Source organism: Myripristis murdjan, chromosome 1 (assembly GCF_902150065.1).
Source record: "Myripristis murdjan chromosome 1, fMyrMur1.1, whole genome shotgun sequence".
In the NCBI taxonomy this organism is placed as follows: Eukaryota; Metazoa; Chordata; class Actinopteri; order Holocentriformes; family Holocentridae; genus Myripristis; species Myripristis murdjan.
The window spans coordinates 33,824,590-33,850,991 of NC_043980.1; the positions used below are offsets into that span (position 1 = coordinate 33,824,590).

Sequence of the window (26,402 nt, forward strand, 5' to 3'; positions counted from 1 at the left end):
CATAACAGCCATTTTCAGGCTATAAAGTTGAGTGAGTTTGAGTGTGTGTGTGTGTGTGAGGGCCAGATATGGGTTGGGGTTGTCTACAAGCTTGGCCAGCAGTTACAATTGTTACTTAGGGCCAATTTTTAGTTGTGGATCACAGAGCAGAAATGTCAATCTGGTTCTGTAACCTCAGGGCCTCAGTTATAGAAAGAAAAAAAAATCCCATTATCCTAGAATTCACTGTACAAACATTTCAAAGATTTTTTTTAAAAAAAGAAAAAGACTAAAAAAATCCCTGTAAACTAGACCTATTCATACATTGGGTAGCAAGTCACTTTTAGCTTTTCATTTATACAGAATACAATTTTCTTACAGAAAATTGGAAAGAGGTAAACATATCGGCTTATTTACATACTTACACACACCAAAACAAAACAAAACAAAACAAAACAAAACAACACAACACTGGCCTGGATATGGTTGTAAACGCAAAATAAAATATGTGTGCAGTGTAGAGACTATGTCATTTTAAACAGTAACTATGAATGAGGCCCCGGATCTCACCAATAACGCTCTGAGGCGAAACAGGCCTGACATTTGCATTTTTTTTTTTTGACAGGACACTCGTCCTGCTTGGCCCTGGAGTGTTGACCAGCAGCGTCCCGGCAGCTTGGGACAGATTACTGCTGGCTAACGTGCACAGCCGGTTAAGTCAGAGCAACAGAGGATACACATAAATATAAAGATGCCAAAAAAAAGTCAACCGTTTTCTTTTGTTTGGTTTTAATACAAAAATCCAGAGATATCATACATCACCATCTCAGATTTCATCTTTCACATTAGAACCCAAATTAGAGAGGAAAAAAGAGGGAGAAGGGAGATTAATGAGAAAAAAAAACCCAAAACAAAAAACCAAAAGAGGGAATAAAGAAAAAAAAAAAAAAGCAAATCAATGATCAATTTCTGGTGCTCAAAGTGCTACTGGTCTTGTAGCATATTCACATCTGTCACCTCGGGCAACAGGCGTCGACCCTGACCTCTGACCTTTTAGGGAGCTGCTGTCACTGGCAGAGAGTGCCCTCTTAGACAAAGTAGGATGTAGTGGAGGCTCATTTCCACATCAACTGCTAGGCGACCTGGATACTTCATGCAGACAAACCATTTGTTAACAGTGATACTTTATACAACAGGCCTATGAAACACACAAGTCACTCTGCCAAGAGGTTCAGTCTAACCCAGTTGAACTGTATCTAGAAATGAGTAGCATCAGTAATGAGAGAAGAGTTGTATCATTCCATTATGGACTAGACAGTGTCTACGGTATTGCTTAGATCTATTCAACCTTTATAGCATTAAGGAAAAACTGGTTAAGAGTAGCAGTATTTGGAATTGAGCACAACACACAACCTTTACAGTTTTTCGTCTGTGCCATGCTGCGTCGAAGAACACACAAAGCTGAAGCTCCGCGGCGCTCCGCAACGACGGAGCTGGGATAAGGTGTTCCCAAGTTTGACCTGGAACCATGAGGGAAGCACAGTCTCGTGACCCCAAATCTGGAATTAACGTGGCGACCTGCTCCGCACCGTGCCACCCCACAGATACACCACTTCAGAGGCAGGACCTCCTACCACAATCCGCTGTACGGCCAGATGTACATCAATTTTTTTCTTTTTTTTTTTTCTTTTTGGAGTGCAGGTAACCGTCATGGTAAATTCAGATATACCCACCTGTGTCCAGTGGATTCGCATGTCCTCAGTGCCTAATTTGGGTCTTTAGTAACTTTCTGCTCAGCGTCCGTCAGATCTGCCAGAGATCCAGTTTGCTCAGTCTTCCCGTTACCCAGTGACAGGTTTGTGTCTTCTTTTCAAATAAATTAGCTTTGCTTTTAAAACGAGGGGAGCACTGATCACAGTGCAGCGTGTGATAGTGCACGTACGTCAGAGCAGCACTGAGTCAAACCCGAGAGGTCGCTGTCACTGTTGTTCGTGATCTCCGAGGAAACTTGACGGTCTGCGTCCGCCCGTTTCTTGACAGTAATTGTTTATTTTTATATTCAGCATGGTTGTCAGCACTATAAAAAAAGTTAAATGGCCGTTTTGTTATTTCCTCTTTTTCCCTCTCTTGCCCACAAATACACACGCACACACACACACACACACACACAAACACACTCTCGCACACATGCGCGCGCACACACACGCACACACTGAGTCCTGATTTTCACCTTGTGGGAGAGCCAAGCCATGCCAGGTCAGACCAGATTGAGCTGAGCCAAAGAACGAAACGCCTCTTTCGCTCCTTGTGTCTGGCTCGACAAAATGGCTGCCAGGCGTACCACAAGGCTCCGTGCTAGGCCCGATTCCATTTCTCGTCTGCCGCCGTGCCGCCCCGCGCTCACATCTCGTTGGCCAGTTCCTCCGTCTCTGTGGAAACGTCCCCGTTGGCGATCTTGGTGTTCTCCTCGTACCCGGGGGGCATGAAAGCTAACGTGTAGGGGTAAAGCTTGTGACACTCGGCGCGGTACATCTCGGCCCGCTCTTTGCAGTCGCCCAGCACAGCGCTCCGAAGACTCTCCAGCACGTCTGTGCAGATCTGACAGAGGGAGGGTGAAAGAAAAAAATATTGGAAATGGTGAAGGAACTGGAAAAAAGGAGAGTATATTCATTTAAAGGCTTTTATTTATTAAGTCTTTCAGTTTATTACTTTTAAATAAATGCATACCTCTATGTTTCTATTTTTGAGCGACTCATCTAGCGCAGTGGCCAGCTCCACTGCCTTTGTTTCTGTCGATGAGTCCAGGTACACCATCATCTTAGCAGCTGCAGGAGGGGGAGGAAAGTACCTGTGAGTTTCATTGAGAGAGAGAGAGAGTGTGTGTGTGTGTGTTTATGGTAGAGGAAGAGCACGGGGCCTACCAGCCAGCCGGTGGGGTATGGAGTTGGAGTGCTTGGTGAGGTAGGCCTGGTTGAAGCTCTTAGCGTTGCTGTCTCCAAACAGCCTGGTGATCTCCTGCTTCAGCACCGTCCGCACGGCCTCCTGCAGATCCTTACTCTCCGAAACTGGACAGGAGGGAGGGAGAGGCGAGGAAGAGATGGAGGCCGAAGAGGCAGGAACAAGAACAGGAGAAAAATGAGGAGTGAATAAAGGGAGCCGGTGTAAAAAAAGATCAAGGTAATAAAACACGAAACTAGGGCAACATCTGCTTTAGGAGAACATCTTACATCCAGGAAACGCTTTACATGCAAAAGCTTCATGAATACATTCCACGTTCTTATCACCTGCATGCAAGCGCATGTCCACTTACCCCCTTTAAAGAAGCGTACGAGACACTGGTGTAGCCATGGGTGGTCTGGGTCAATGGCCAGTGCTCTCTTCACCGACTGGAGCATCAACAGGTACTTCTCTGAAGAAAGAAGACAGGCATATGAGCCACCGATTTGAGCCAACAAATTTCTTTTGTTGAATGAAAACAACTGTGAGTGGATGCAGGGCTCCAGCTGATTTAAAAAAAAAAAAAAGCAGCACATCAGAAATGAGAGAAAGAGAGACCTCTGTTCCTCTGATATCTGTTTGTGTAGCTGGGAGCGACCAGAGGCTCCAGAGACCTCATGCTGTTCACCTACCTTTCCTGAAGTAGATCTCAAAGGCCAGTAGGTGTGTGTCTATTTTGTCTTTGACCAGGTGTTTGAGAGGCATCAAGAACTTGACGGCTTCTTCCAGTGGATTTTCTACCTGTAGACATTACAGAAGCAAATATATAAAAAAAAAATTAATAAAAAAGGTGGACATCACAGAAATCCCTCTCCTGCCCTCATTCTACTGCCCTCGCACTAACCTTGGCCAGTTTATCAGGGATGAGCTCCTCCTTGGGCCCTCCGATCTCCTCATCGTCGTCCTCCTTTTTCTTCTTCTGGTTCTTCAGCTGCTTCTCTTTCTCCGCGTTCTTCTTCTCCTCCTCGAGCTGGGCCTTCTTCTGAGCTCGCCGCTGCTTGTTCCTCAGCTTCTTCAGCTCTTTGTCGGAGAGGTTGGCTGGTGGAGAGACGAGCGGTTGAAATGATGGATGAGTGTGGTGATTCTCGGTTTTTATTTGTCCAACTCAACGGCAGCGGTGAAAAGCATTTGTAGACTCTACATAAAAATGCCCTCACTCTACACCCAGACACACTGCCTCACTCCCTGCTCCTCACCGGTGTCAGCCTGCAGCTCCTTGCTGTCATCAGTCAGCGGATTGTCGTGGAGGCTCAGGTAGATCTGGATGGCGGTGCGGGCAGCCTTGTAATAGAAGGGATGCATCCGGAGTACGTCCTCCAGCTTCAGCAGGTCCACGTAGGAGCGTAGCGTCATCTTCCGCATGCAGTAGGTATGGAAGTCAAACTGATCATCTGTGATCTCCACAAAATGCTGACAGGAGAGAGGGTGGGGAGTGTAGGAGAGTGGACATGAGATACAAAGGATTTGGAGGGAGGATCTGTATTCAAAAATATCACACCTTAAAGTGAGAACCCAGAATGAGTCATCCCATCCACAGTTCCCGCTGTAAATTTCCATGACTTCTCCATGACTAAACTGTTTTATTTCTATGACCTACATAAAGCTACATCATGTTTTTTCCCCTAACCAAATTTTCAAACACTTCAGATTCATGAATCTCACTGGCTGTTACTGTCTTTTACCCTGTAAGGGAAGTGCACCTAACTTAACACAATGGAAAATAACTATTACATGTGGTGAACAACTAGTGACTTTTTTTATTGAAGCTGTCAAAAATCTATTCCATGACTTTTTCAAACTCACCCTTTCGATCTCATGGCACTTCTTGAGGGCTTCCCCAAACTTGTTCATGGCCTTGTACGCTAGGGCACACTCAGTCTGGAACCACATACACTGCATCTCATTCAGGTTTTCCACGGCTGAAGCGCCCTCCTGAGGGAAGAACATAAACCCACACACACACACGGAGACACATCCACACATCAGTACAGCAAACAAAGAAAGAGGGGTGACACACTGACGCTAATTAAGTCCACTACTGTAAGAGTACACTAGGGGGAGATACACACATTTCTAAAAAAACAGCACCAATCTTATTTAGCATTATAGGCCATTTAGTACAGTATCTATCCAGTTTACATATCCTCTAATCATTCTGTATGCCATAGGGCAATTTATAGCATTTATTTAGTACTTGTTTTTCATTGACTTTAAAATACAAATTTTATGCTATGAAGCATAGCATGCAATTAATTAACCGTAAATAAAAAGATATGGATGAGATAGTTTGCAAAGCAGCAAGTTCTTGAGGGCTTATGTCTTTCTGTTTTCCCTGTGGATGTCAGCTGATTGACAGGAAGTGGAGTGTAACATAATGAGAGCGCTGATATGAAAACACTCAACTCAGGCACAGCGACATAATAAAACAAAAATAATAACTGGGCTGTGTGTTTACTGTAGTGGATTATGTTGCTTAAGTGTTATTCAAGTCTGTGCAAGTTGTTTTTCATAAGAGACTGAGTGGCAGTAAAAGGCTTCTTCTGAAGCTAGGGAAACAGACACCGCCATGAAAAATGTAGACAGGCGCTCAAAAAAAAAACAAACAAACAAAAAAAAAACACCAATAGTATCTTCTACAATGGCACGCTTGCTATCGTATGAAATTATTATTTTTTCTGTTTTCTGACAGCTTACTCATCTTGGTCTCCAGGCTGTGCTCTTACATGCGTAGACATAAACACCAACACCCACGCTGTAAACAGTGCTACTTGGTTTACATTCACTGCTGCAAACATACACTCGGGGTACATACAGCCATATTTTAATCTGTATGATTCTGTTTGTTTTAAGTCTTCCTCAGCGTATTCATTACAGGCCTCAATGTGCACTTGTATTCCCAGGATAAACAATATTCTCACCCGTGTGAACTTGGAGCACATCTCCTCGGCCTCTTTGATCATGCCAGCCTTCAGCATGTACTTGGCACACTTGGAGTTGATGAATCTGTCGGCGGTGTCCAGAGCCTGGGCCTCGTCCATCCACTGAGCTGCCTCTCTGATGTTCCCAGCATGCTGCAGGGGGGCGGAAAGGCCAGTACCACAGTCACTACACCACACAGCTGTCGGAAACCGTAAAGGTACATACAAATATACGGAGTGTGTGCTACCTTGTAAATCTTAGCTTTGATGAGGAAGAGTTCGATAAGTGTGGGTGTGCTCTCGATGGCGGTGTTGATGTATTCCAGGGCCAGTGTCTGCTGGCCGATCATGTCGTAGTGCTGTGCCAGGAAGTACTGCACCCACAACAACGTGGTCGGCGGCTCCTCCTTCCCGTCATCTGCAACAGCCAATGGGATTCTTTATGTCACATTTTAAGAGTTATGAGCAAAACTCTGAAACATCTCATCTAAGTTAACACATATTGAGACAATCTGGGCCATGATGCAACTGTACTGTAGTTACATACGCTACACAATCATTCTGTATTGTCAGCCTGTTTATCTAACACATCAAAGTTATCAAAAACCAAATATACCAATAAAACTTCAATTAAAAGTCGAGTCCCAATTAAATGACGGTTCCTAATACAAGCCGGACAGCAAGCAGGAGGGTTAATGCTCCTCCTGAATGTGGGTCTAATGTGTGTAACAAAGTGAAATAGATATAGAGGAGAAAAAGAGAAAGCTAGATTTGAGAGGCTTTGGGAGATTTTTTTTCCTGTATCTCTCACACAAAAAATATGATCTGTGGTTTAACATCCGCATTTTTCCCGGTACCTTTCGATCATTTTTTCTTTTTTGCTGAGCAGAATTTTGAGCAAAAGGAAATAAAGGCATCTCCCTAATACAGGCCAAATACTTTAGCTGACTGATGCAAATAAAAGCCTGGACTAATAATTGACGTTTTACAGTTAAACATCTATATGCAGCGTTCATATCTTGATTGTTCTTCAATACCCTGATCTTCTACTCACCATTCTGGTTGAACATTCTACAGCTGTTTAATGAGGTTTCATAGCCGACCACTAACTCCTCTATTATTGCTACCTGTAGAGAGAAAGGGGAGAGTGTAGGTTACCTCAGCTGCCGTGTGAAGTATGAACTTGTGAATTAAGGTCCACAGTGTTTCATTAAATTCTTAATTATTTTTTAGCTTTGTTCAAATTATTGTCTGTTGTATATGTGCCTGAATCCCTCCCTCAGTTTGACCTTGATATTATGAGCACAGGATTATCAGGGAGGCAAAAGGTGGCACTGTGATATAGACGGTCAGACTGAGAGCACTGCTGGTAGCAGCCTTGTCACCTTTTCTTTGTCATGGTACAGTGATTTGAGGGTGGTGAAGACGGGTGGACAGCCTTTACTGAAGTTCATCCTCAGGTACCTGTCCAGACACTCCCGGAACTTCTCACCTGAAGAGAAACGAGAGGAGATGGGGAGGATCATATACCTCGATCATATATCATTTATACAGTTACCTGCAGTTCATCAGCCATGAGGATTATGGTGATGAAATTAGCAGGCTAATACAGATGCTGCGTCTTCAAAATGCATGGAAAACATATGCACAGAGTGTGGAGTCATTATAAAAAGGTCACATTCCCTTCAACACAAACAACAAGCAATTCCTTTGATTCTAGATATTCATACCCAGCAGAAACCCCATGCATTGTTTTTCTTATAGGCAAAATAATGTTCATGCTTCTGCCCTATACACGAATGATTCACTTCTACCTTATGTTTACAAAACAAAGCAAGAAATATGGATCTGTGCATCGGTGTGATCATTTTCCATCACATGACAAGCACATGCAATGTTCTAGTGTGCTACTATCAAAAAGCAGATCAACTGGGAATACATGTACACATGGCTATATTGTGCTTGCAGTTGTACGCACTTTACACACATCTATGTTGAACACTACATTTTTTGTGCTTCTCTGCATCGCCTTCAAAAGTGTGCTCACTGTCTTTCCTGTCAAAAGCAATCTCTCAATCACATTTTTTTTTTGCCAAAAAAAGCTCATTACATGATGCATTGTTTCCATGACATGCTGCAGTAGCTGCCACTATCAGCAAACAACTTTCTCATTAAAAAAAAAAAAAAAAAAAGAAAAAGTTGATAATGTGATCCGTAAAAATATGTCCACTTCCACTGAGTTTCAAATAAATACATATGGTGGTGTGAGTCTGGAGGAAAAAAACAAAAAACAAAACAAAAAATCCTGAGAATACAGTCTAAAACCCAAACTACTGGGGTGGAAACCAAGGTGGTTTATTTTCTACTGATAACATGGATGAAAACTCAAGTTCAAGTTTCAGGGAGAGAGAAGGAGTCTGATTGGCCTCACCAGTCAGGAAGTTGAGGGGCAGCCGGCGAGGAACCAGTCCTTTGGGATACTTCTCCCAGGTTTCCTCGTAGATCTTCTGTCTCTCCTCTGTGCTGCCTGAAAAAGGACACCAACACTGAGTTAGCGACAGCTGTGGCTTGAATGTTAGTGGAGACACAGTGATGACAAACGGTGCTGTGGACTCAGTGCTGTACCAGGTTTCAGGGCGTTCTCCAGGCCGTGGTAGTAGGACCAGTTTTCTGGGTTCCTCTCCTGCAGACGCCGGTAGACTTCTGTGGCTTCCTCCAGACGCTCCAGCTTCAACAGCAGCTCTCCTACAGACACGACAGGGACGGCTCCGTGTGAATTGAAGCTAACAGAAACTTCAGACACATCTTTATTCAAATTACACCTTATCACCACTGTGTGATTTTCATCAGCATCTGTTGAAATTCAACTGACAAAGCACAGTTCACAGGCGATTATCTGTAAATTTGTAGTGGCGAAAAATTTGAAGTGAATAAAACCTGCTGAAAATGTTCTTGTAACCTGTTAGAGCTGTTCAACATTATTCAAGTAGTGTTCAAATTCAAATGGTTTCCAATCCACAGATTTTTCTGCCTCCTTGGTGAACATACGCTGTACAAGAAAAGTATTTTGTTTGCATTTGTTACTTTTAGGCTCTTCCCAAGTCAAGGAGGATGGACTATTGTTGAACTTGCAAAGCAGAAGTTTTTTTTTTTTTAAGACTTGAAAAGGTTTAATTACTATTGAGTGGTGGAAAAAAAAAAAATCAAAGCAGAAGTCTGCAAAAGTCTGAGTGATAGACAGGTGACGGAGCTGAGGTGTGTGCCTGTATGGAACCAGTGTACATGGTGGTATTAATCAAAACGACGTCCGGTGCCTCTGGTGCAGAAGGCAGCGACCCACCTCGTGTCTCCTCCACCGCCAGCTTGTCACAGATCTGTTTCTCGTAGGTGGACAGGTGCTCCAGGGCCTCCTTGTGCAGGCCTGCTTCCCTCAGCACCTGGTTCTGGTACAGCAGCAGCTCGCTGTACTCGTAGTCCACTTTGTCTGGAGACGTCTGGATAGCCATACAGCGGGAGGGGGGACACGAGCACAAGGGAGGAAGACTCATTAGTGTCATTAACAAGCAACAGTGATAAACTAATGGAGCTATTAGGCTGACTTCTAGCTACGCTGCACAGAATAAAAGCTGCACCACATTCTTGCTGTGTGTATGTGCATTTGTCTAATCACACCAGCTTGTTGTATTACATCGATGGCACAAAGACAGGAAGCAGGCTGGTCTTATCAGGACTGAGCCAGAGAGAGAGACAGAGAGAGTACAAGAAAGAGAGGGAGAGAGAGAGAGCGAGAGTGGGGGGGCACTGTTGCAGTCATAGACCAACATACAGACACTGAGCTTGTATTTATAACCCTGTTGAGAGCGAGGGCTCAGTGGCTACACGGTACACACACTGTAACTCAACGAACAACAAGTCAGACACCTACACCACATCAGAAAGCTAGGAAGGAAATCTGAGTGATTTCCATCCTGCCAGCCATCTAACAGTGCATCGGATTGCACGGCATCTGCTATGTACAAAGCACTTTATATTCACTCCCATCTGTCACGGCAGTTTCTCAGTTCTGATAAGACTGCATCTTACCCTGCTCCTATGAAGGTACCAGGGCTTATGGACACAAACAGAAATGCTAATAGAAATGCTAATCCTAATTCTAATAAACCGTATCGGGCAGGCGTCATGAACTACATTTGCGCGAGGGCCAGAATTTTTCTAAAATAAAATAAAACAAAAACGTTAAATGGGAGCACTGAGTTTATCCACATGCTTGCGTGAAAATACGGCACACGCAACATTCTATTCACGAAAGATGGGAATTTGTTTCAGCTTCACCTGTTGTGAGCCACTTCTGTTCAGTGCAGAAGAAAGCACAGCGTTGTGAGTGAGCTCAGCCTGACTCCTGCACTGGGTCGTGTGGCTACTAGCAGGTAACTAATAATGAGCTGACAGGTGGATTTACAGTCTTTAGAATCTGCAGATCGAATGTTCATATTTGAGGTCAGTAAATTGTTACTAATAAACTTATTTCCATCACAACTGTTTTTGGTGTTGCTTCAATATAGGAGGGAAAAAAGCCAGATATCCTAAATAGCAGAATTTCTTTTTTTCCTCCTCAGTTACTGAATTCCTCAATACTCTGTGGGCCAGATGGGAGGCTTTGGTGGGCCGGAGGTGGCCTGCGGGACACCAGCTGATGATCACTGATATAGAATCAGTATTTACGCACAAAGTTGATATCAAAACCTTGAAAACAATATCAATACTAGTGTCTTTAGTGTCTTTGTCAACAATGAACTTTCTTAAAAGGTCGACTTTATGTCAGAACTGCTGCATTGAACTGCATTAGATCGTACAGGTGAACCTAATTAAGGGGCCACTGAGTGTTTATGTGACTTTGAAATACACTTTGATGCATGTAATGGTCTTCCATTACATGTTTGAATCCATTACAACTTCAATTAAGGCTACAAGCACCGGCACAAATTGTTTGGAGTCTTATTTATTTTATTATGTATTTAGTTCTTATTCTAAAGCTGCCTTAGCCTGTATATTTTAATACTGAACCATTTAACGTTGCAGTCATGCTTAAAGGGCTGAATAAAAATGAGAACACATAGTGCTTCTCAGCGTTTCCTCTGTAATTTCTGTGCAGCTGTGCACAATGATTTTGTAATATATTTATTTCCTCCACAGTACTGGAATACTTTTTTTGTTTTAGATAATAGAAAGATGCAATTACAATGTTTATGTTAATTTCACATTTTCTCTTGCAGTGGTGGCACACCACTACTAAATTAATACAGAGGAAACATTGTGGAAACACTGTGTACTAAGACTCTATTTGTTGTTACAGTTCCTCTATTTTGAAATGAGTGTGTAGCTGGACTGCTTTGTTTTCTACTTCAGGGCTACAGGACGATATTGCACTTGTAACTCAGTGCTCTTATTTCACTGAAGCCTATGTTACTTATGTTAATACTTGAAACACAAAGATTCTGTTCACTTGTTCATATAAAATTTTTAAATAAAGGCTGTGCTGAATGAGATTTGTTTTGCCGTGGTACTGACTCAGGTAATTAGAATCATTGACATTTCACTAGCACTGGCATGAACTACCAAAAGTTTGATGGCGTGACGTCCCTGCTAAGCTGTTTTGTCTGACCTGTTGTGTTTTCCTGAACTCCTCGATGATCTTGGCGGCCATTTCGTAGTCTTCCAGGAGGTGGTACGCAATGGCGTAGCCGATCCAGGAGGCCCGCTGGGCTGGACGCAGCTGCAGCAGCTGATACCGCGTCTCCTTCAGGTAAAAAACAGTGAGGGCAGATTAGTTTAGTTGTAAGTTTAGCATCAGAGCTGTGATTAAGCTAAGCAAGTACCCTGTATTCCAGTTGTGCCATGTGGAGCGAAGGAGGTTAAACTGTAACGTATGGCAAGATGGAGGGAGGAATAAAGGGATGGCTGGCTGAAGAAGTGAGTGATTCTGCTGACTCATGGTGCCAGTGTTAAAACTGTCTCTACAGGGCGGCAGAGAGAGAGAGAGAGAGAGAGACAGAAAAAAAAAAAAAACACTGTGCATACATCTTATCTCTGACATTTAGTCTACCTACTTTTTTTGTTCTCACTCAACCACACGTCTAATCCTCCTAGCCAGACTTTTATCTTGCCATTTCATACTTCTCACTAAATCAGCATCTAAATCCAAGGCTGTGTCTCAGGAGAACTGTTCTACATTGTGGAGGCTAACTGTAATCTGATATCTGCTTGCAGATACGCTCTGTCCTTCCAAATCAGTGCCATACTGCACCCTGAGCTGGGGAGTGGAGAGGGACAGATGGGCGTGCAGGGATTCTGGAAGGTTCTTCCCCCACAAATCATTTCGGTTTGTCTTGTGCTCACGTAAAAAAAGTCCCCATTCTTCCACAGTGGTTTTCCCCCACATCATGGTGAACGGCTGTATTTCCACTGTTACTGTCAAGAGGCGAGTTGCTTCACACACGTTCAGTCATCAACTCATCGTTCATTTCCCATTCACTGCGACCTCATCCCTCTATCTGCTCTTTTCTTCCATCTCCACCCCCCTTTCTGATTTCCCCAGTAATTATCAACTGCATCAGCTGAACAGAGATGCCACTTCTTTCTTCACATCCCCCCTTTCTATACAAGCACAGGTCCTCTAAATAGTGCAGGCCTGCTCATTTTTAGGTCATTTTCATTGCCTATTGACTGCAGAGACTGCAAAATATGCAAAAAACAAAACAAAACAAAAAAACAGCATGGCTGAAATCATGACAGGTGAACAAAATCACAAAAGAAGCTCAGAGATGATCTGGGTATGATGGGTATGTCCGAGGATCCAGGTTTGAGCCCCTGTGTCAAAGCATCTACCCTTAAGATGTGTCCAAAATGAGTCTCTGAATCCCTACTAGCGTTGCTCCCTAGCCAATTTAGCACTATGAGGTAATTCAAAAGTTCATTTTGCTGTGGGGGATTAAGTATCTTATAATTATTATTTAATCAAATAAAGCCCATCCATCCTCACTCCCTCTGTCCTCCGTCCATCCTCACCCTGTATCCCTCCAGGTCTCTCATCTGGATCTGCAGCAGGGAGAGGTCCCGCAGGATCTGCAGGTTGTCCTTGTCCCACTTCAGAGCATTGCGGTAACACTTGATGGCCTCATCATACTTCTTATCTGAGCGCTGCAGCAGGCCGTAAACGTGCCAGCCTGGGACAGTCAGGGAGTTAAGGAACATACATGCACGCGTTCTTCATACCATCTGATGAGGTGCACAGAGATAATGCAGGGAATGGGCTGGCTGCCTTTGCTGTGTGATGAAAATGATCTGACTCCAACAATTTGTTTTAATGATGGAATAAGATTCTGCCACAATGCCACATACTGTTCAATCAGTACAATAAATTCATCATTTTGTTGCCATCTCTGGTAATTCTGTCTTTCCTTCAGCTGTCCTATCACCTCGATGTAGGAAAAACACTAACACAACTGTCCGGTGTATAGCAGCATGCATTTCAAAACATACTCAAAACAATGGAAAGAGTAGCAAAACAGAAAAGATAGTTGTGTGTTGTCTGCACAGAGTGGTGCTGCCTTTATGTGTGGCTCAGATTGATGGAGATAGCACTTATCAGCTGGAGGTGTCTTCACAGATTTTACTCATGCCAGTGTGTTTATGAAAGAGTGAGTGACAAAGAGTGTAAACAAGAAAAAAAAAGAGGAAATAAAAAGAAATAGAGAGAGGGCTTTCCTGCACAGTGTCAAAGGGGTAAGAGTTTGTGATGTTCCACAGGGCCTCTGGATCCCAAACACACCGCCTGGAAGTTATTAAGTAGGAAAGCAAATAAGACTGCATGTCTTCTCATACACACACAGATGAGGTGTCTCTCCTCAGTTACTCTGAAATACTTGGGTCCAGCTCCATCCGGACACAAGAATGTAAGGATACAGACGTGGCTCTTGAGATCATTGCGCAGACCTCTTCTGACCAGGTCGTAGGCCTCCTCCTTCTTGCCCAGACAATTGAGGGTCAAGCCCTTCATGGCAAGGGTCTCTGCAGAGAGAGGGGTGACAGAGACAGGGGAATACATTGTTTTTGGTAGAATACCTTTTCCCACCCATAATTCCTTCCTTCCATAAATATAACTGCCCAACCAAGCCCCCGCTTCAGATAAGGAGGGATCCTTACCTCCATGCTCCGCAAACTTGGGGTTGGACAGGATCTGTTTGCAGAACTTGAGTCCATTTCTGTACTGTTTGTGTTCGTAACATCGCTGTCAAAAACAGAGCGAGACAAAATGAAAAAGGTTGAGAGCAACAACAAGCCTGTGCAGTCTGATTCCAGACACAGTGGTCTCTGAGCCAAGACAGCCTCTGAGAAAGGACAAGAAGGGCTGGCTTCACATGGTGAAACCTCAAAGCGACTTTAGCTTTGTGAAACTTAGCTGAGTTGGAGTTCCACAGGTGAACCATCCGATGAAAGTCATGAGCTAGGTTGGTATGATCATCTAGAATGCTGATGAATGTGGTGGCATTTCAACAGTTTAAGGCCGATTACACAGTGAAATTTCCATGCAATTAGCTGCATGTTGTAAATTAAACTTTCACAGTTGTTATGTCACCAAACCCATGTGGTACATTCCAAACGATGCTGCAATCCCAGTTCATGATTTTCATTGGATGGAATTCTTCGCTGCCAGCCAGGAACTGGCTTTATGAGAGTTGAATTTTGTAAATCCAGCCAAAGATACACAATCAGATATAGTACGTGTAAATAATTATTATCATTTGAGTACTTGGCCTGGATCAGAACGATCCAGTGTCAGCCAATTTTTGGTCAACTGCTGTCTTTGGCATACTAAAATGACGTCCTGTTACAGACTGCCCTTTCTTGCAAATGCTGCCGTCTAAGGCAAAATGCACCCATTAGGCATTCAAAGAAAACAAAACAAACCTTAGGTATCTGCAATTAATATTCCATCAATGTCTTAATTAAATTATGGCACATGCAACACATCCAATATTTTGTATTTTTTTAATTGCCCCTGCTTAACAGTGTAAAAACACTTAATCTCACAGCTTGCATGTATCCTGCTGTGATAAAACAAGCGATCCAACCGACTCAAAGCCAGAGTTTCCACTCATCAAACTGATGTTAGTTTCATGAGGAAAACAACTGGGTTAAGAATGGAAAAGTCTGATATCTTTCTCTTTGTGTCAACATGTTGCAAATCTTGGATTATGGCAATATTCATGAAATGTATTTGTTATATTCAAAATGTTAACGTTCTTTGGCTAGCTGACTGATCCATGAAAACATTAACAACATGGGGTATCATGCCCTGGAAGCAGATTCCACCCATAGTTTGACTTGTATATGATGGCAGTGTACATGTGTTGTGGTTACACTCTAGGCCTTGAGATTTAGGCACAACAACTCATGATTATTTTTTATTATTGTGACATTTACTAGAGGGGAAAGAACAACAACAAAATCACAATATTCTGACCAAAAATTTGGTCAAGAGTGGGTCTGTAATCATCAGCCAACATATTATGCATTGATATTTTTCTGCCACAGTTACTCAAATAATAATCACCATCCATCATGTTAATCAAATTTCTGCCCAAAGCAAATGAGCTCAGGCTCCAGTTTAAACAGACTTCATCAAGACACCCAAATCTACCCAAATTAACAGCTCTTTGCCCTACAGTTATATTTAGGTACACTGTTGCACAATCACCACTCTTCATTCTTTTTAAGCTGATCACTGACTGCCGGGGGGAGACACTCTGTTGGTGTGTATGTGTGTGTGTGTGTGTGTGTGTGTGTGTGTGTGTGTGTGTGAGAGAGAGAGAGAGAGAGAGAACGAGAGAGAGGGGCAGAGATAGTGGAGAGGGTTAGCTGGCAGATGGCATCTCGTTGGCCTGCCGTGGAACTCACTAATAGCAATAAAAGATGACGTCAGCTTCACATACAGATAGATGCCAAGGTCAGTTATGAAATTACAAGAAAATGCTGTCGACCTAAGCAGGGGATTAAGCCATTAGATGACTTGAGGCTAAAGGACAGAAGACGCAGCCCTATCTCCTTTTAATCAGTGTCAGTTGGACTAGGAGGGCTTGATGTCTCATCCATTGCATGGCTGTAACTATTGTAGGCTATACCATAACGGAAAAAAAAAGATGAGATACAATCATACGTACCAGTGCAAGCCAGTTTCATAAGTGTTAAAAGACCACATGTGCAAGGGTGCAGGGGGCTACTAGGAAGTGATTTCGACACACTGAGATGTAAACAGGAGTATCAACAGCCAGTATCACTATCAACAGCACAACCTTGTCACCCCACGATTAACTGACTCCAATTTCTCTCTGTGCACAAAGACAAAACTGTTGGAGGAGCTATGACGAGCTGCAGAACAGCAGACCGACTGAACAGAGCTCGCCGTCAAACTGCTGCAGAAAAACTTGTTATCCACTTAAGCTTTGGAAATGTTTAGCCGTACTCGGTGCTCTGTCTCTCTGCTTCATTCCAGATGCTACATTAAGACTGCCAAGAGGAGACTCTCACTTGGCATTGCCTGGGCTTTTAATAATACCTCTCTCTGTCGATTTTTTATTTTTAAGAAATAACCAGGCCCCTGCCTTATGCTCAAACATGCAAAACCTTAGAACATAAAATGAAAGACCACGCTCGTACGTTCAACTAGATTTGAAGGTGTGCTTGAATGCTTTTATTTTAGGAAGCATTTTGCTCCATTGGACGGTAAGGTGACAGGCGGGAAACAGAAAGGATGACATGTAGCATAAAACAGACACAACTTCTTGTTGTCTTAAGAGGCTTAATTTACCGAGTCACTGAACAGCTCACTAAAAACACACATTTGTCTTCATTAATACTGATAAACACAATGCTCAGAAAGTGTTAGGCCTCCTCTTCTCCATGCTAGACTTAAGTGCTAGTCAGGGGTTGAAATTAACAAATGCCAGACAAGCACCAGTTGCTGGTAAAATTAATCTTTGGTGGATAAAGCAATAAGACACCGGGCATTTTTTGAGACAACTTTTGAAACTCTGTTACAGTCTCTGGAATTTGCCTTTTTTTATGCTTTAAAGGTGCACTACACAGCATTGCTGGGGGATGGCTGAAGTGAGCACCACCTGACAAAATTAGTTCATAATATACAAGTGATGCAGTTCTATGAGAACCTTGTAGACTCCACCATCTTTTTTTTGTCAGTTGAATCTAAACAGTCCTCACCTCAACTGTCTTTTGGCAATTTTGCATAGCATGCCTTAAAACTACACTTCAAAGTAATTTGAACTCTAATTTCTTATAAGTGCAGCAAATTTAATTCAATGGATAAGTGAGAGTGCACGTTTTAAATGAGCAGGAAGTGGCTGACTCTATACACCAAATGGCCTGAAAATAGCCGTGGTGACAGGTATCTATGAAGCGTGTATATTACTTATTTTGGCCAATAAAAAGTATTGTTGACATGTCCAGTACATTAACTTGCTAGTCCCTGACAGGTGAGCCAATAAGTAAGAATGGACTGCATTTAATAAGTAAATTTCAGACACTGGTGGTAATAGGCAGCGGCACCCTCATATGGCTCAACTGACGTTTCCATCAGTTTTACCACCTTCACAATAAAGTTTGACACCAGGGAAAAGGGACAAGACAATGCCTTGTCAGCAAACCCCAAGTGTCAATTCAAAATTCACACATGCATGATGCAAGTGCAGACGCTCTCACACACACACATACACACTTAATGTAAACTTAGTAACATTATCATCACCACTAGCTGTGCTTATCCAGCATGTTCTTCACCTCACCCAAAATAACTTGGCCCCCAAGTGTTTGAGTCTGTCAGAACTGCAGCTCTCAGCTGCAGGGCGTACTGAGAGGAAATGTTTGAGCAAACGCTACACTACATTTGGGAAACAACCTTTCCAGGTTTGCTCCAAGTCACAGACGGTCAACAAAATCTGACCTATTCTCTTTGTTAGGACCTCTACATTTGGAAATGCTAAAGCAGAATCACTGAGGCAGACCAAGGTCAAACAGTAGGCAGACAATTCTCTTTTGTTCTCTCCTTCACTGAGCACCAAGTGTGGTGTGTGGCCTCGGGGAAGTCAGTATGTTTCAGGTCAGAGAAGTTTTTTTAAATGTTCCTGTAATGCTCTTAATGCCCTGGCACTCAGGTTATTATTTTATGCAACAAATGCCACTCATAATGCATTTACATAGGGCTAAACAAACCTTTACAGTATGTTTCATAGTGTTAGACTCATGTTGACGATTCATGTCAACATCCAAAAAAGATTCTGCTTTGCCAATATGCTAGTTCTAGTGTCAGGCTAGCGTTAAGGGAAACAGGCCTCCACTCCCTCGCCCTGAAAGAAGAGAATGGAACTTTATCCAACTCCACTACCAATCGGAAGCTGGAGGCCTGCCCAAATAATAATAATGCACATAGGCATCCAGGCTGGGGAAGCAAAAATAAAGAGGGGTGTGGTGCGCTCCTTTTTCAAATCTCACATATCACCTCACTGTTGCAGAAAGGTTATGGTAAATGGTGATGTAAGTTTGGCTTTAACTTTTCTTATTTGTACTGCATCCAACAATTTCCAAAACACCCATACTTTTTTTTAAACGCCCAAGTTTAGGCTGACATTGAGGTGCAGTGGTCGTGTTGATAGTGTTTGATAGCCTGATCAGTTATTCATCATCAAATAATTTTACTGTATTTTTTCACCCATATTGTAGTAGATATTCTATATTAATTCACATAAATTACATGTTTTACACTGCTGAATTCTATGAGGATTATGTGTGGAATCCAGAAATTAAAATATGCAATTCTACATAATAACCTATGCAGCTCACCACCCATTCTGTAACAACCAGTCCTCCCAGTATGAGATGCTAGAGGACCTCAACATTTTCAGGACAGGGTACAGTGCACAAATGTTTTTTTTTTCCCCAAACAAAGCTAGAACAACTGAATGCCAGCTCTTAGCCAATGTGCTGATAAACATCAACTAACTCCTCCGAAGCACTGCTGTTTCAAAACAATTCTCTACAACCAGTGTGTGACATTACACCCTGATGAATGCCTTGTGTACACAGTTCCTAGAAAGCATTTATGTGCCCAGGCACAGAGGTTCAGCAAAACAACCAAAAGCCAATAATCTTCCAGCATACCAGAGGAGGAAAGAGTTACGCTTGTATTCAGCTACACTGTTTTGTGATTTCTAAGGGTAGTAGGAAGAATTTTTTTTTATTTACTTTTTTAATTTATTTTTATTTTTGGCAAATATGTTGGGTATCTGTAAAGAGCCTTGAGAAAACATTTGTTATGATTTGATGCTATACAAATAAAACTCAATAGAACTGAACTGAATTTTTCCTGAATCAATTTAAAGTAAAGATACTGGTATCATATGAAACTAGATGACCTAAGGATGGGAATCAGGAAATCATGTCATGCTAGGTTGTCAGCAAGGGGACTAAATATCGCTCCAAAGTTAGGCTAAATTTTGGCAAGAGAAAAACTGGCATGGCCATTTCCAAATGGGTCCCTTGACCTCTGACCTCAAGATATCTGAATGAATAGGGGTCCTATGGGTACCTATGGTTTTCCCCTTGACAGAAATGTCCACCTTATGCTAATCCCATGCACCATGCAGGTTTTTGTGTACTATACAAATGTGTGCCTATTCTAAAATGGTGTATTTCTGTGAATAAGGACCTAAACAGTCTTGCACTTGCATACACTGGGTTTGACTGGAAAGCTAAAACTCATGGATTCAGTGAATCCAATTTTATTCATGTGTGATGATGTTACCTCCCATAGTACCCATTTTATTCTAGTCAAACCATTTTTCAAACTTGTTGTTAGTGTATAAACCCATTGTGACCTTTAGGATAACCACAGCCTCATGAAACTTTACATCCACAAACTAAATCATAATTCAAAAACAAAAATTGCAATAAATCATATGATCAGATCACAACACTTGTAGAATCGCAATACATATTGAATCAGCACCCAAATATCAGGAGAGTATCATACTGGGGGATAAACATACTGTCCCAGCCCCAGTGATTTCACAGGTACACAACACATGTTCAGTGAAAAACACAGCTATTCCTGGCCTGAGCTTCAGCTAACTTCTCACCATCAAACCCACTTGTGCGTCCTGTCTAAAACTGTGTCCAAACAGCAAATATATCTCCAAACATGGAAGGCCGGGAGAGATGGGTGGGTAGCTTAGCTCCTAGAGCCCAGCCACAGCAGGCCTGGGCTGCTAACACTGACGGCTCCCACTACAGATTTGCTGACACAGTCACAGCAGCCACACCATACTTGCCTCTTGTTTCTACACATGGCCTGCCGACAAGTAACTGTGCACTGTGCCCACACGTCCAGTCCATCACACTGACAGCTCAGCCAACTTTGACAACTTGCTACCGTTTGCTCTCCAACACATCTTAACGTTGACTGATTAGCTCGGGTTAACGGCTAAGTGGCTCTTCGGTAAAGCTAGCACGCCAGGGTGGGCCACATCTGACACAAAACACACCACACTTGCAGCTACCGTCCAGTAATGGTATCTACTTTGCGTTGCGCTGAATAAAACACCACAAACATTAAATTACTGGGACCTCAAAGGAATACGGCCGCTAGCCTTGCTAGGATCAGATACCACTGAATTACCTTGCCGTTAGCTAGCTGGCTAGCTAGCCGTCGTGCAGCCTAGTTACTGAGATTGTTGTGATTGACAAGTGCTGAGGCCTTGCGCTGCCAGCTAGCCTCGCTGTGGCCGGGGGAAACCGAGAGGAGCCCCGCCGCAGTAACAAACCCTCTGTGCTGCCACAGACCAGGGATAAACACAACTAATTCAAGAACAACCTCTCGGCTCTGAGTTACAGTGACAGTGGATATCGTGGACCTCTAGGTTAGCTAACCCATTCAATGATGCCATTTTGCTAACAAATGCCAGCTACCGCTGCTAGCCGGGAAGCTAAGCTGAGGCAGGCTGCCGCGGGTGGATGTTTTAAAGTCGCCACGGTTGGATCTGTTAGCAGGAGCTGAGCAACATCAGCCGTCGGCTCACCAAAATCCTCTTGAACAGCGCGTTCTCCTTCGGCGGCAGAGTAATGGTCGGCATTGTTGCGGTTGACATCAGCTTTTCCCCCCTCGACCTCAGCACATGTAGCTAAAGTTAGCCGGATAGTCAAAGCGAGTTGAATAATGTGGACAGCTCGGCCCTGGCTCGCCTCAGCCACTCCGCTCGATTGCTCCGTTTTCCCTCCTCACTTCCTCCTCACGTGGTGATGGAGGCTCCCCGCGGGTGAAAATGGCCGCGGCTCACTGCTGGGACGAACTCACACCGAGACCGGCGCGGTCCAACCCGGCTTTCTGGCTTTATTTTATCGTTAGTTAGACCGAAACTTAGACTGCACTGTTAACACCGTGGTGTCAGTGCTGCTTTTTTGTTTGTTTGTTTTGTTTTGGTGGTGGTGGTAGGGGGGTCAAAATAAAAAGTGTTCACAGTTGGTGTTGAACTGTGCGTATGAGTATGGTGCGTTCAAGGCCCCCAACATTTTGATTTTCATCGTGATATTCAGTTCTACATTTACATTTATTTTTTTAAAGAGATGTATCATTTACAAACAATAATGCATAGAAACCATGATGACATTTAACACCTCTTAACATATATGGCACATTAGACATTAATGATAACGTATATACATATATGGATACCCCAGCTAGGGTGTAAGGGTTTGATAAACCCATGGTTTAGTTTGTATTGTGGTATTTCGGTCAGTGTTAGGGAAAAGAAAGGAAAAAAAAAAAACACTACCATTTCCAGTGTTCTCTGTATTATTGTTGTATTTGCAAAAATATTGTTGTTTCATTCATAGATTTGGGAAAACAATATGAAATACGAGCTGTCTGTAAAACAAAAATAAAAATACTTTTTGTATATTTATTCATCCCTCAGCTAAGTGTGTGGTTAGATGGCTCTCATCCAGTGGATGTGTTAGTAACACTGCACTTTGTAGGGTGTGTTGTGTATTGGCTCGGTTTTGCACTGCATTGAACGGCTCATTTTTTCACGGTTTGGTTTTACACCCGTAGTCCCAGTGCATCTGCTCGGGCAAACAGGATGCCCACAGCAAACTGATGTTTGTTTATACAGATCAGCAAGAGACAGGAGGAATAGGCTTGTACCACAGGCTCGCAAAGACTTCTACCAAGCACAAAGCAACTGCATGGGAATAGAAATGGCAACTACAAAGTTGTTGCAACATGTTTCACAACATATTCACTATATAAAGTAAGAAAAAATGCTGAAAAGGAGTTTCAAAGTTGGAGTACCAACTTAAATGACTGTGCTGTTGCACTTTTCTGTGTCAGAGGTCGTCAAGTACAATGAATTACTGCATAAAGACCTACAAAGATGAGACAAATTAGTTAGTTGTTGTATGAAAAAGTGATGGCTGTTTGATGGTTGTGAAGCATCAGGCTATTCAACCTATTTTACCTCCCACTTGTTGACAGATTACATCAGCCTCTGACACTTTTTACAGTGTTCTTCTCCAGCGAGTAGCTCTCTTTTGTCCTAACTCCTCCTCTGGCTTCTGCTGCTGTGGTGTAGCTGCTGTCAGAGAGGACTGTTTTACTGTCACGTCCTGCTCGCTGCACTGGGACTTGATATTTTTTTCCCTAGGATGCCAAGGATTTCCCTAAGATACCCTAACCCTAACCTAAATAATGGATGTACATAAGTGTCTGTCCTCACAAAATGAAACCCTTACAAATCACTTGTACTTCTGTATTTGGAGAAGGAATAGATAACCCTAACCTTCATCTGAACACCTCACCCTAACACCTCACTGTAACACTAACTTCTAACCCCCACCCCCACCCTAAACCACTGACAGTACGGGTAGCTTATCTGACAGGACTTAGGGCCCCGATTTGTTGAGATGTGTAAAGGCTAATCCCATAAGGCTGGGCCAAGTCTGGCAGCTCCTGCTACCCAGTCCTGGGCATCGGTGGTTGCCACATGGTTTCACATTGACTTGGGACCGGGATTGAGGCGTGTTGTTTTTCAGGGTTGTAGCAGATATGTCACAGACGTGAGCGAGAGCCTTTTCTCTCGAAAACTCACCTTGGAAGCCACCCGTTCTACTGAAATCTGAGATGGGGCAGGTGAGAGATATCAAGTGTTTTGTTCCTAACACTTAACCTTAACTAACAGGCTAAAATGACCACTCAACATGACTTTGCTATCTTTGGGGGAAAAAAAAAAACATTGGCCACTGGGACAGCAGCAGTGGATACACTGTATGCATGTCTGTTACACGGTCAGTGAGCGGTGCTCATGGGGTGTTTTAGTGAATGGACAAAATTGATGAGTTTAGGATTGTAAGGGAGAGGCAGTCTGTCTCCACAATAAATCATCCGTTGAGTGTTTGATGGTTATTTATTTGTGCTTTAGACCACAACTGCCATGAAACAATTATAAAACAACATTTTATGTCTCATTCACTGGCTTTCTCATGCACAGCACTCCCTCTCTCTCTGGCTCACCAGTGCTCTCAGCTGGATCACATTGTCTATCTCTCTCTTAAAAAAAAAAAAAAGGAAGTCAGCTACAAAGCCTCTCTTCATTTTTAATGGTATCAAACAAAGAGAAATGTCCTCTCGTGCTAAACTGGTCCTAAATTCATACTAGAGTACCTCCTTGTTTTATAAATGAAGGTGCAGAAGCTGAAGCAGCCACGCTGTGTGTTTGACCAATCAGCAACCATCATCCTTACAAGCCCGTCCCCTAAAGTTCCTGGCCTCTTATCCCACTTGTGTGATAAAAATGTCCCTGCAACTAAATTCAGACCCTGTTTCCCCTGGTTGAAATCCAGACAGTTCCTCAAAAGGTTCCTCGTCCCTGGGGAAAGTTCCTGCAGGTGAAAACTGTTTTAACCCTCAAGCAAAGACTTTTTGGGGGGTAAAAAATGTCCCTGGAACTTAATTTAGACCCTGTTCCCAGTTGTTGAAAAGGTTCCCAATCCCTGGGGACAGTTCTTGTGGTGGAAACAGGGCTGAAGTCTGACTGACTGACACAAAGTGTGAAAAAGGGGGAGGCAGGTGGGCTGTTACCAAGGGACCTAAGAGGTGTGTTTCAGAAATGGCCACTAGAGTGCGCCACATCAACAGAAAAAGTGAAACCACATCACTGCACACAGCATGACATGTTGTTCCCTGTCATTTGTAATCCTGCAAATAGTTTTGTTTGTCTTTTGAGGGAAAGTGGGCACTCCTCCTCCTAAGTGTGTGTGTGTGAATGCGTATACAGTATGTAGACATGTCACCCGCCCTGGTTATCGTAGGCAAGCAGGGGTAGCATCTTATCCACTGCACTGTCACAGATATTTTCCATTTAAATAACTCAATGAAACCAGGAGATAAAGTCATTCTGAGATAATTAGAAAACTGTGTGTGTGTGCGAGAGAGAGAGAGCAAGAGAGAGAGAGAGAGGAAATTTTATTCACAGTGTGAGACAGCTTGGGCCTTGCTCTGCCGTTATCTGGTGGCCCCCTACTCCTCCATCACCACAATGGCTGCTGCTACCACATTCATCAACTTGACATCGCGCACACACACTTTTCTCTCTCCTCTCTCTCTCGCACTCTCCACTCTTTTCCATCTCTTGCTCCCTCTTTCTTCTTCTCCTCCCCCCGTATCCACTCCACATTTCTCTTGCTATATTTCTTCACCTTATTACTTCCAGAGAAAGAGAGAGTGAGTGATTCCTCTAACTCATCTCCCACTCTTTGTGACACGTCATTTGTCGTTCTGATTAGAGCCCATAACGGCGCCTCTAGTGTGTGTGTGTGTGTGTCTGTGTGTGTGTGCAAGGCTGATGGTGTGTGTCTGTTAGCGCTTCACTACAGGAAGGGACTGGCTGTCATTAACATGGACTTCTGGCTGGATAACTGGCTGGGCTGCTGACTAACTGCTGATTGCCAAGCAGCAAGAGAGACACAGACACAGTTGAGTGTGTTTGTATGTGTTTACGGCCTGCGTCGAGCCCTGTATCTGTCACCTCCCTAACACACTCCTAAAATGATTTAAAACAGCCTTTCCCACCACGCGCAAACTGAAAGAACTGACTTCACCATCATCTGTTGTAAATCTGTGCTATCATCGGGATTTGTTTTGTTGCATTCCCTTTGATTTGTCAAAGCCACCAAGTCACAATTTCCGTCTTCCAGATTCCCAGTTTGTCAACAGTTGCTCTATTTCCACAGCGGTAATGAACACCTCAACAGCTTACTCTCCCGAGATGTTAAGGCGCGGATCTGGGGGTGGATTGTAGTCAACAATATGCCTCACAGCCTACACCATCCTCTTGCTACCTCCGGCTGCCCCTCCACACCCCCATCCTCCTCCTCCCCTCCTGTCCTTCATCCTCTCCCTTCCTCGCGTTTTTCTCTGTCCTAGGTGGTGTCGCTACTGAACATGAGTAATGATGTTGTCATCTCTGTAAGTCTCCATTTATCAATGTCAGATGGGAGAGCAAGACCGTGTATATGTGTGTGTGTGTGTGTGTGTGTGTGTGTGTGTGTGCAGATGCGTTTGGGGGGGGGTTATGAGTTGTAGCGACTGGCGCAGAAACAAGGCAGCCAGGGAGAGGAGGGTTAGCAGAGGGGGAAATGTAGCAGGGATGGAGGGGGGAGTGAGGAGAGGAGAAAGCTAGAAAGAGAGGCATTGGAAGGTGGCCTCAGTGAGGAAGAAAGATGATTGTGAGGAAGGAAAGGGGCGGGGCTAAACAAGGGTGAAGAGAAGTGAGTTTGAAAGGGATGGGCAGTGGAAAGATTAATTTAAAAGAAGGCCGTCACCCGGAGTGTGGTCTCTCTCTCTCCCGACACCAACAGGGTGACATGATTCATAGTTGCTATTACTGCCAGACAGAATTAAGGCTCTGCTCTTTAGCATATGCAAGTTTAATTATGCAAATGAAGTCTGTTAGACAAAACATTACTGAGGCAGTTAGTCACTCTGCTCGGAGCTGCTATATGAATGTGTGTGCATTTATCCCTGTCAGTAACGCGACGCTGAAATGAAGTGAAATTACAGCGTGTCAAAGTATTTACGTTGTCGTATGTGCACACACACACAATGCTGTGGTCTACTGTCTGGTGCGCTCACAAATGAACCAATGAACAATTAAAACTTTAATTTAATATGATCAGCGAGAACATTCTCTCTTTATTGTATCTTTTTGGAAAAAAAAAAGTTTTTTGTAATTCTCTTTTGTTAACATTTCAGAATTCTGTACAGGATAAAAAGAAATAAGCACTGCTTAAGAACAGAGTCAAATCTCAAACTAGAAAAACAAATGAAAAAAATTTCAAAAAAGAGGAGGTTTACAATACAAATTAGTAGTAAGACATTGTCTGAAG

At 43.2% G+C, this 26,402-nt stretch overlaps 1 protein-coding gene across 1 annotated transcript; it reads right to left on the minus strand.

The window, feature by feature from the left end:
* Positions 1–1,582: 1,582 nt before the first annotated feature.
* LOC115376550 (N-alpha-acetyltransferase 15, NatA auxiliary subunit-like) lies at positions 1,583–21,250 on the minus strand. The gene is given in 21 exon segments (XM_030076252.1): positions 1,583–2,487; positions 2,490–2,577; positions 2,707–2,804; positions 2,901–3,044; positions 3,290–3,388; positions 3,609–3,717; positions 3,821–4,014; positions 4,173–4,386; positions 4,780–4,908; positions 5,895–6,047; positions 6,143–6,312; positions 6,949–7,021; positions 7,280–7,386; positions 8,326–8,421; positions 8,520–8,639; positions 9,235–9,388; positions 11,557–11,691; positions 12,960–13,117; positions 13,857–13,961; positions 14,097–14,181; positions 21,041–21,250. Coding segments are annotated over 21 exon segments (2,751 nt in total). The 5' UTR covers positions 21,110–21,250; the 3' UTR covers positions 1,583–2,236.
* Positions 21,251–26,402: the final 5,152 nt, after the last annotated feature.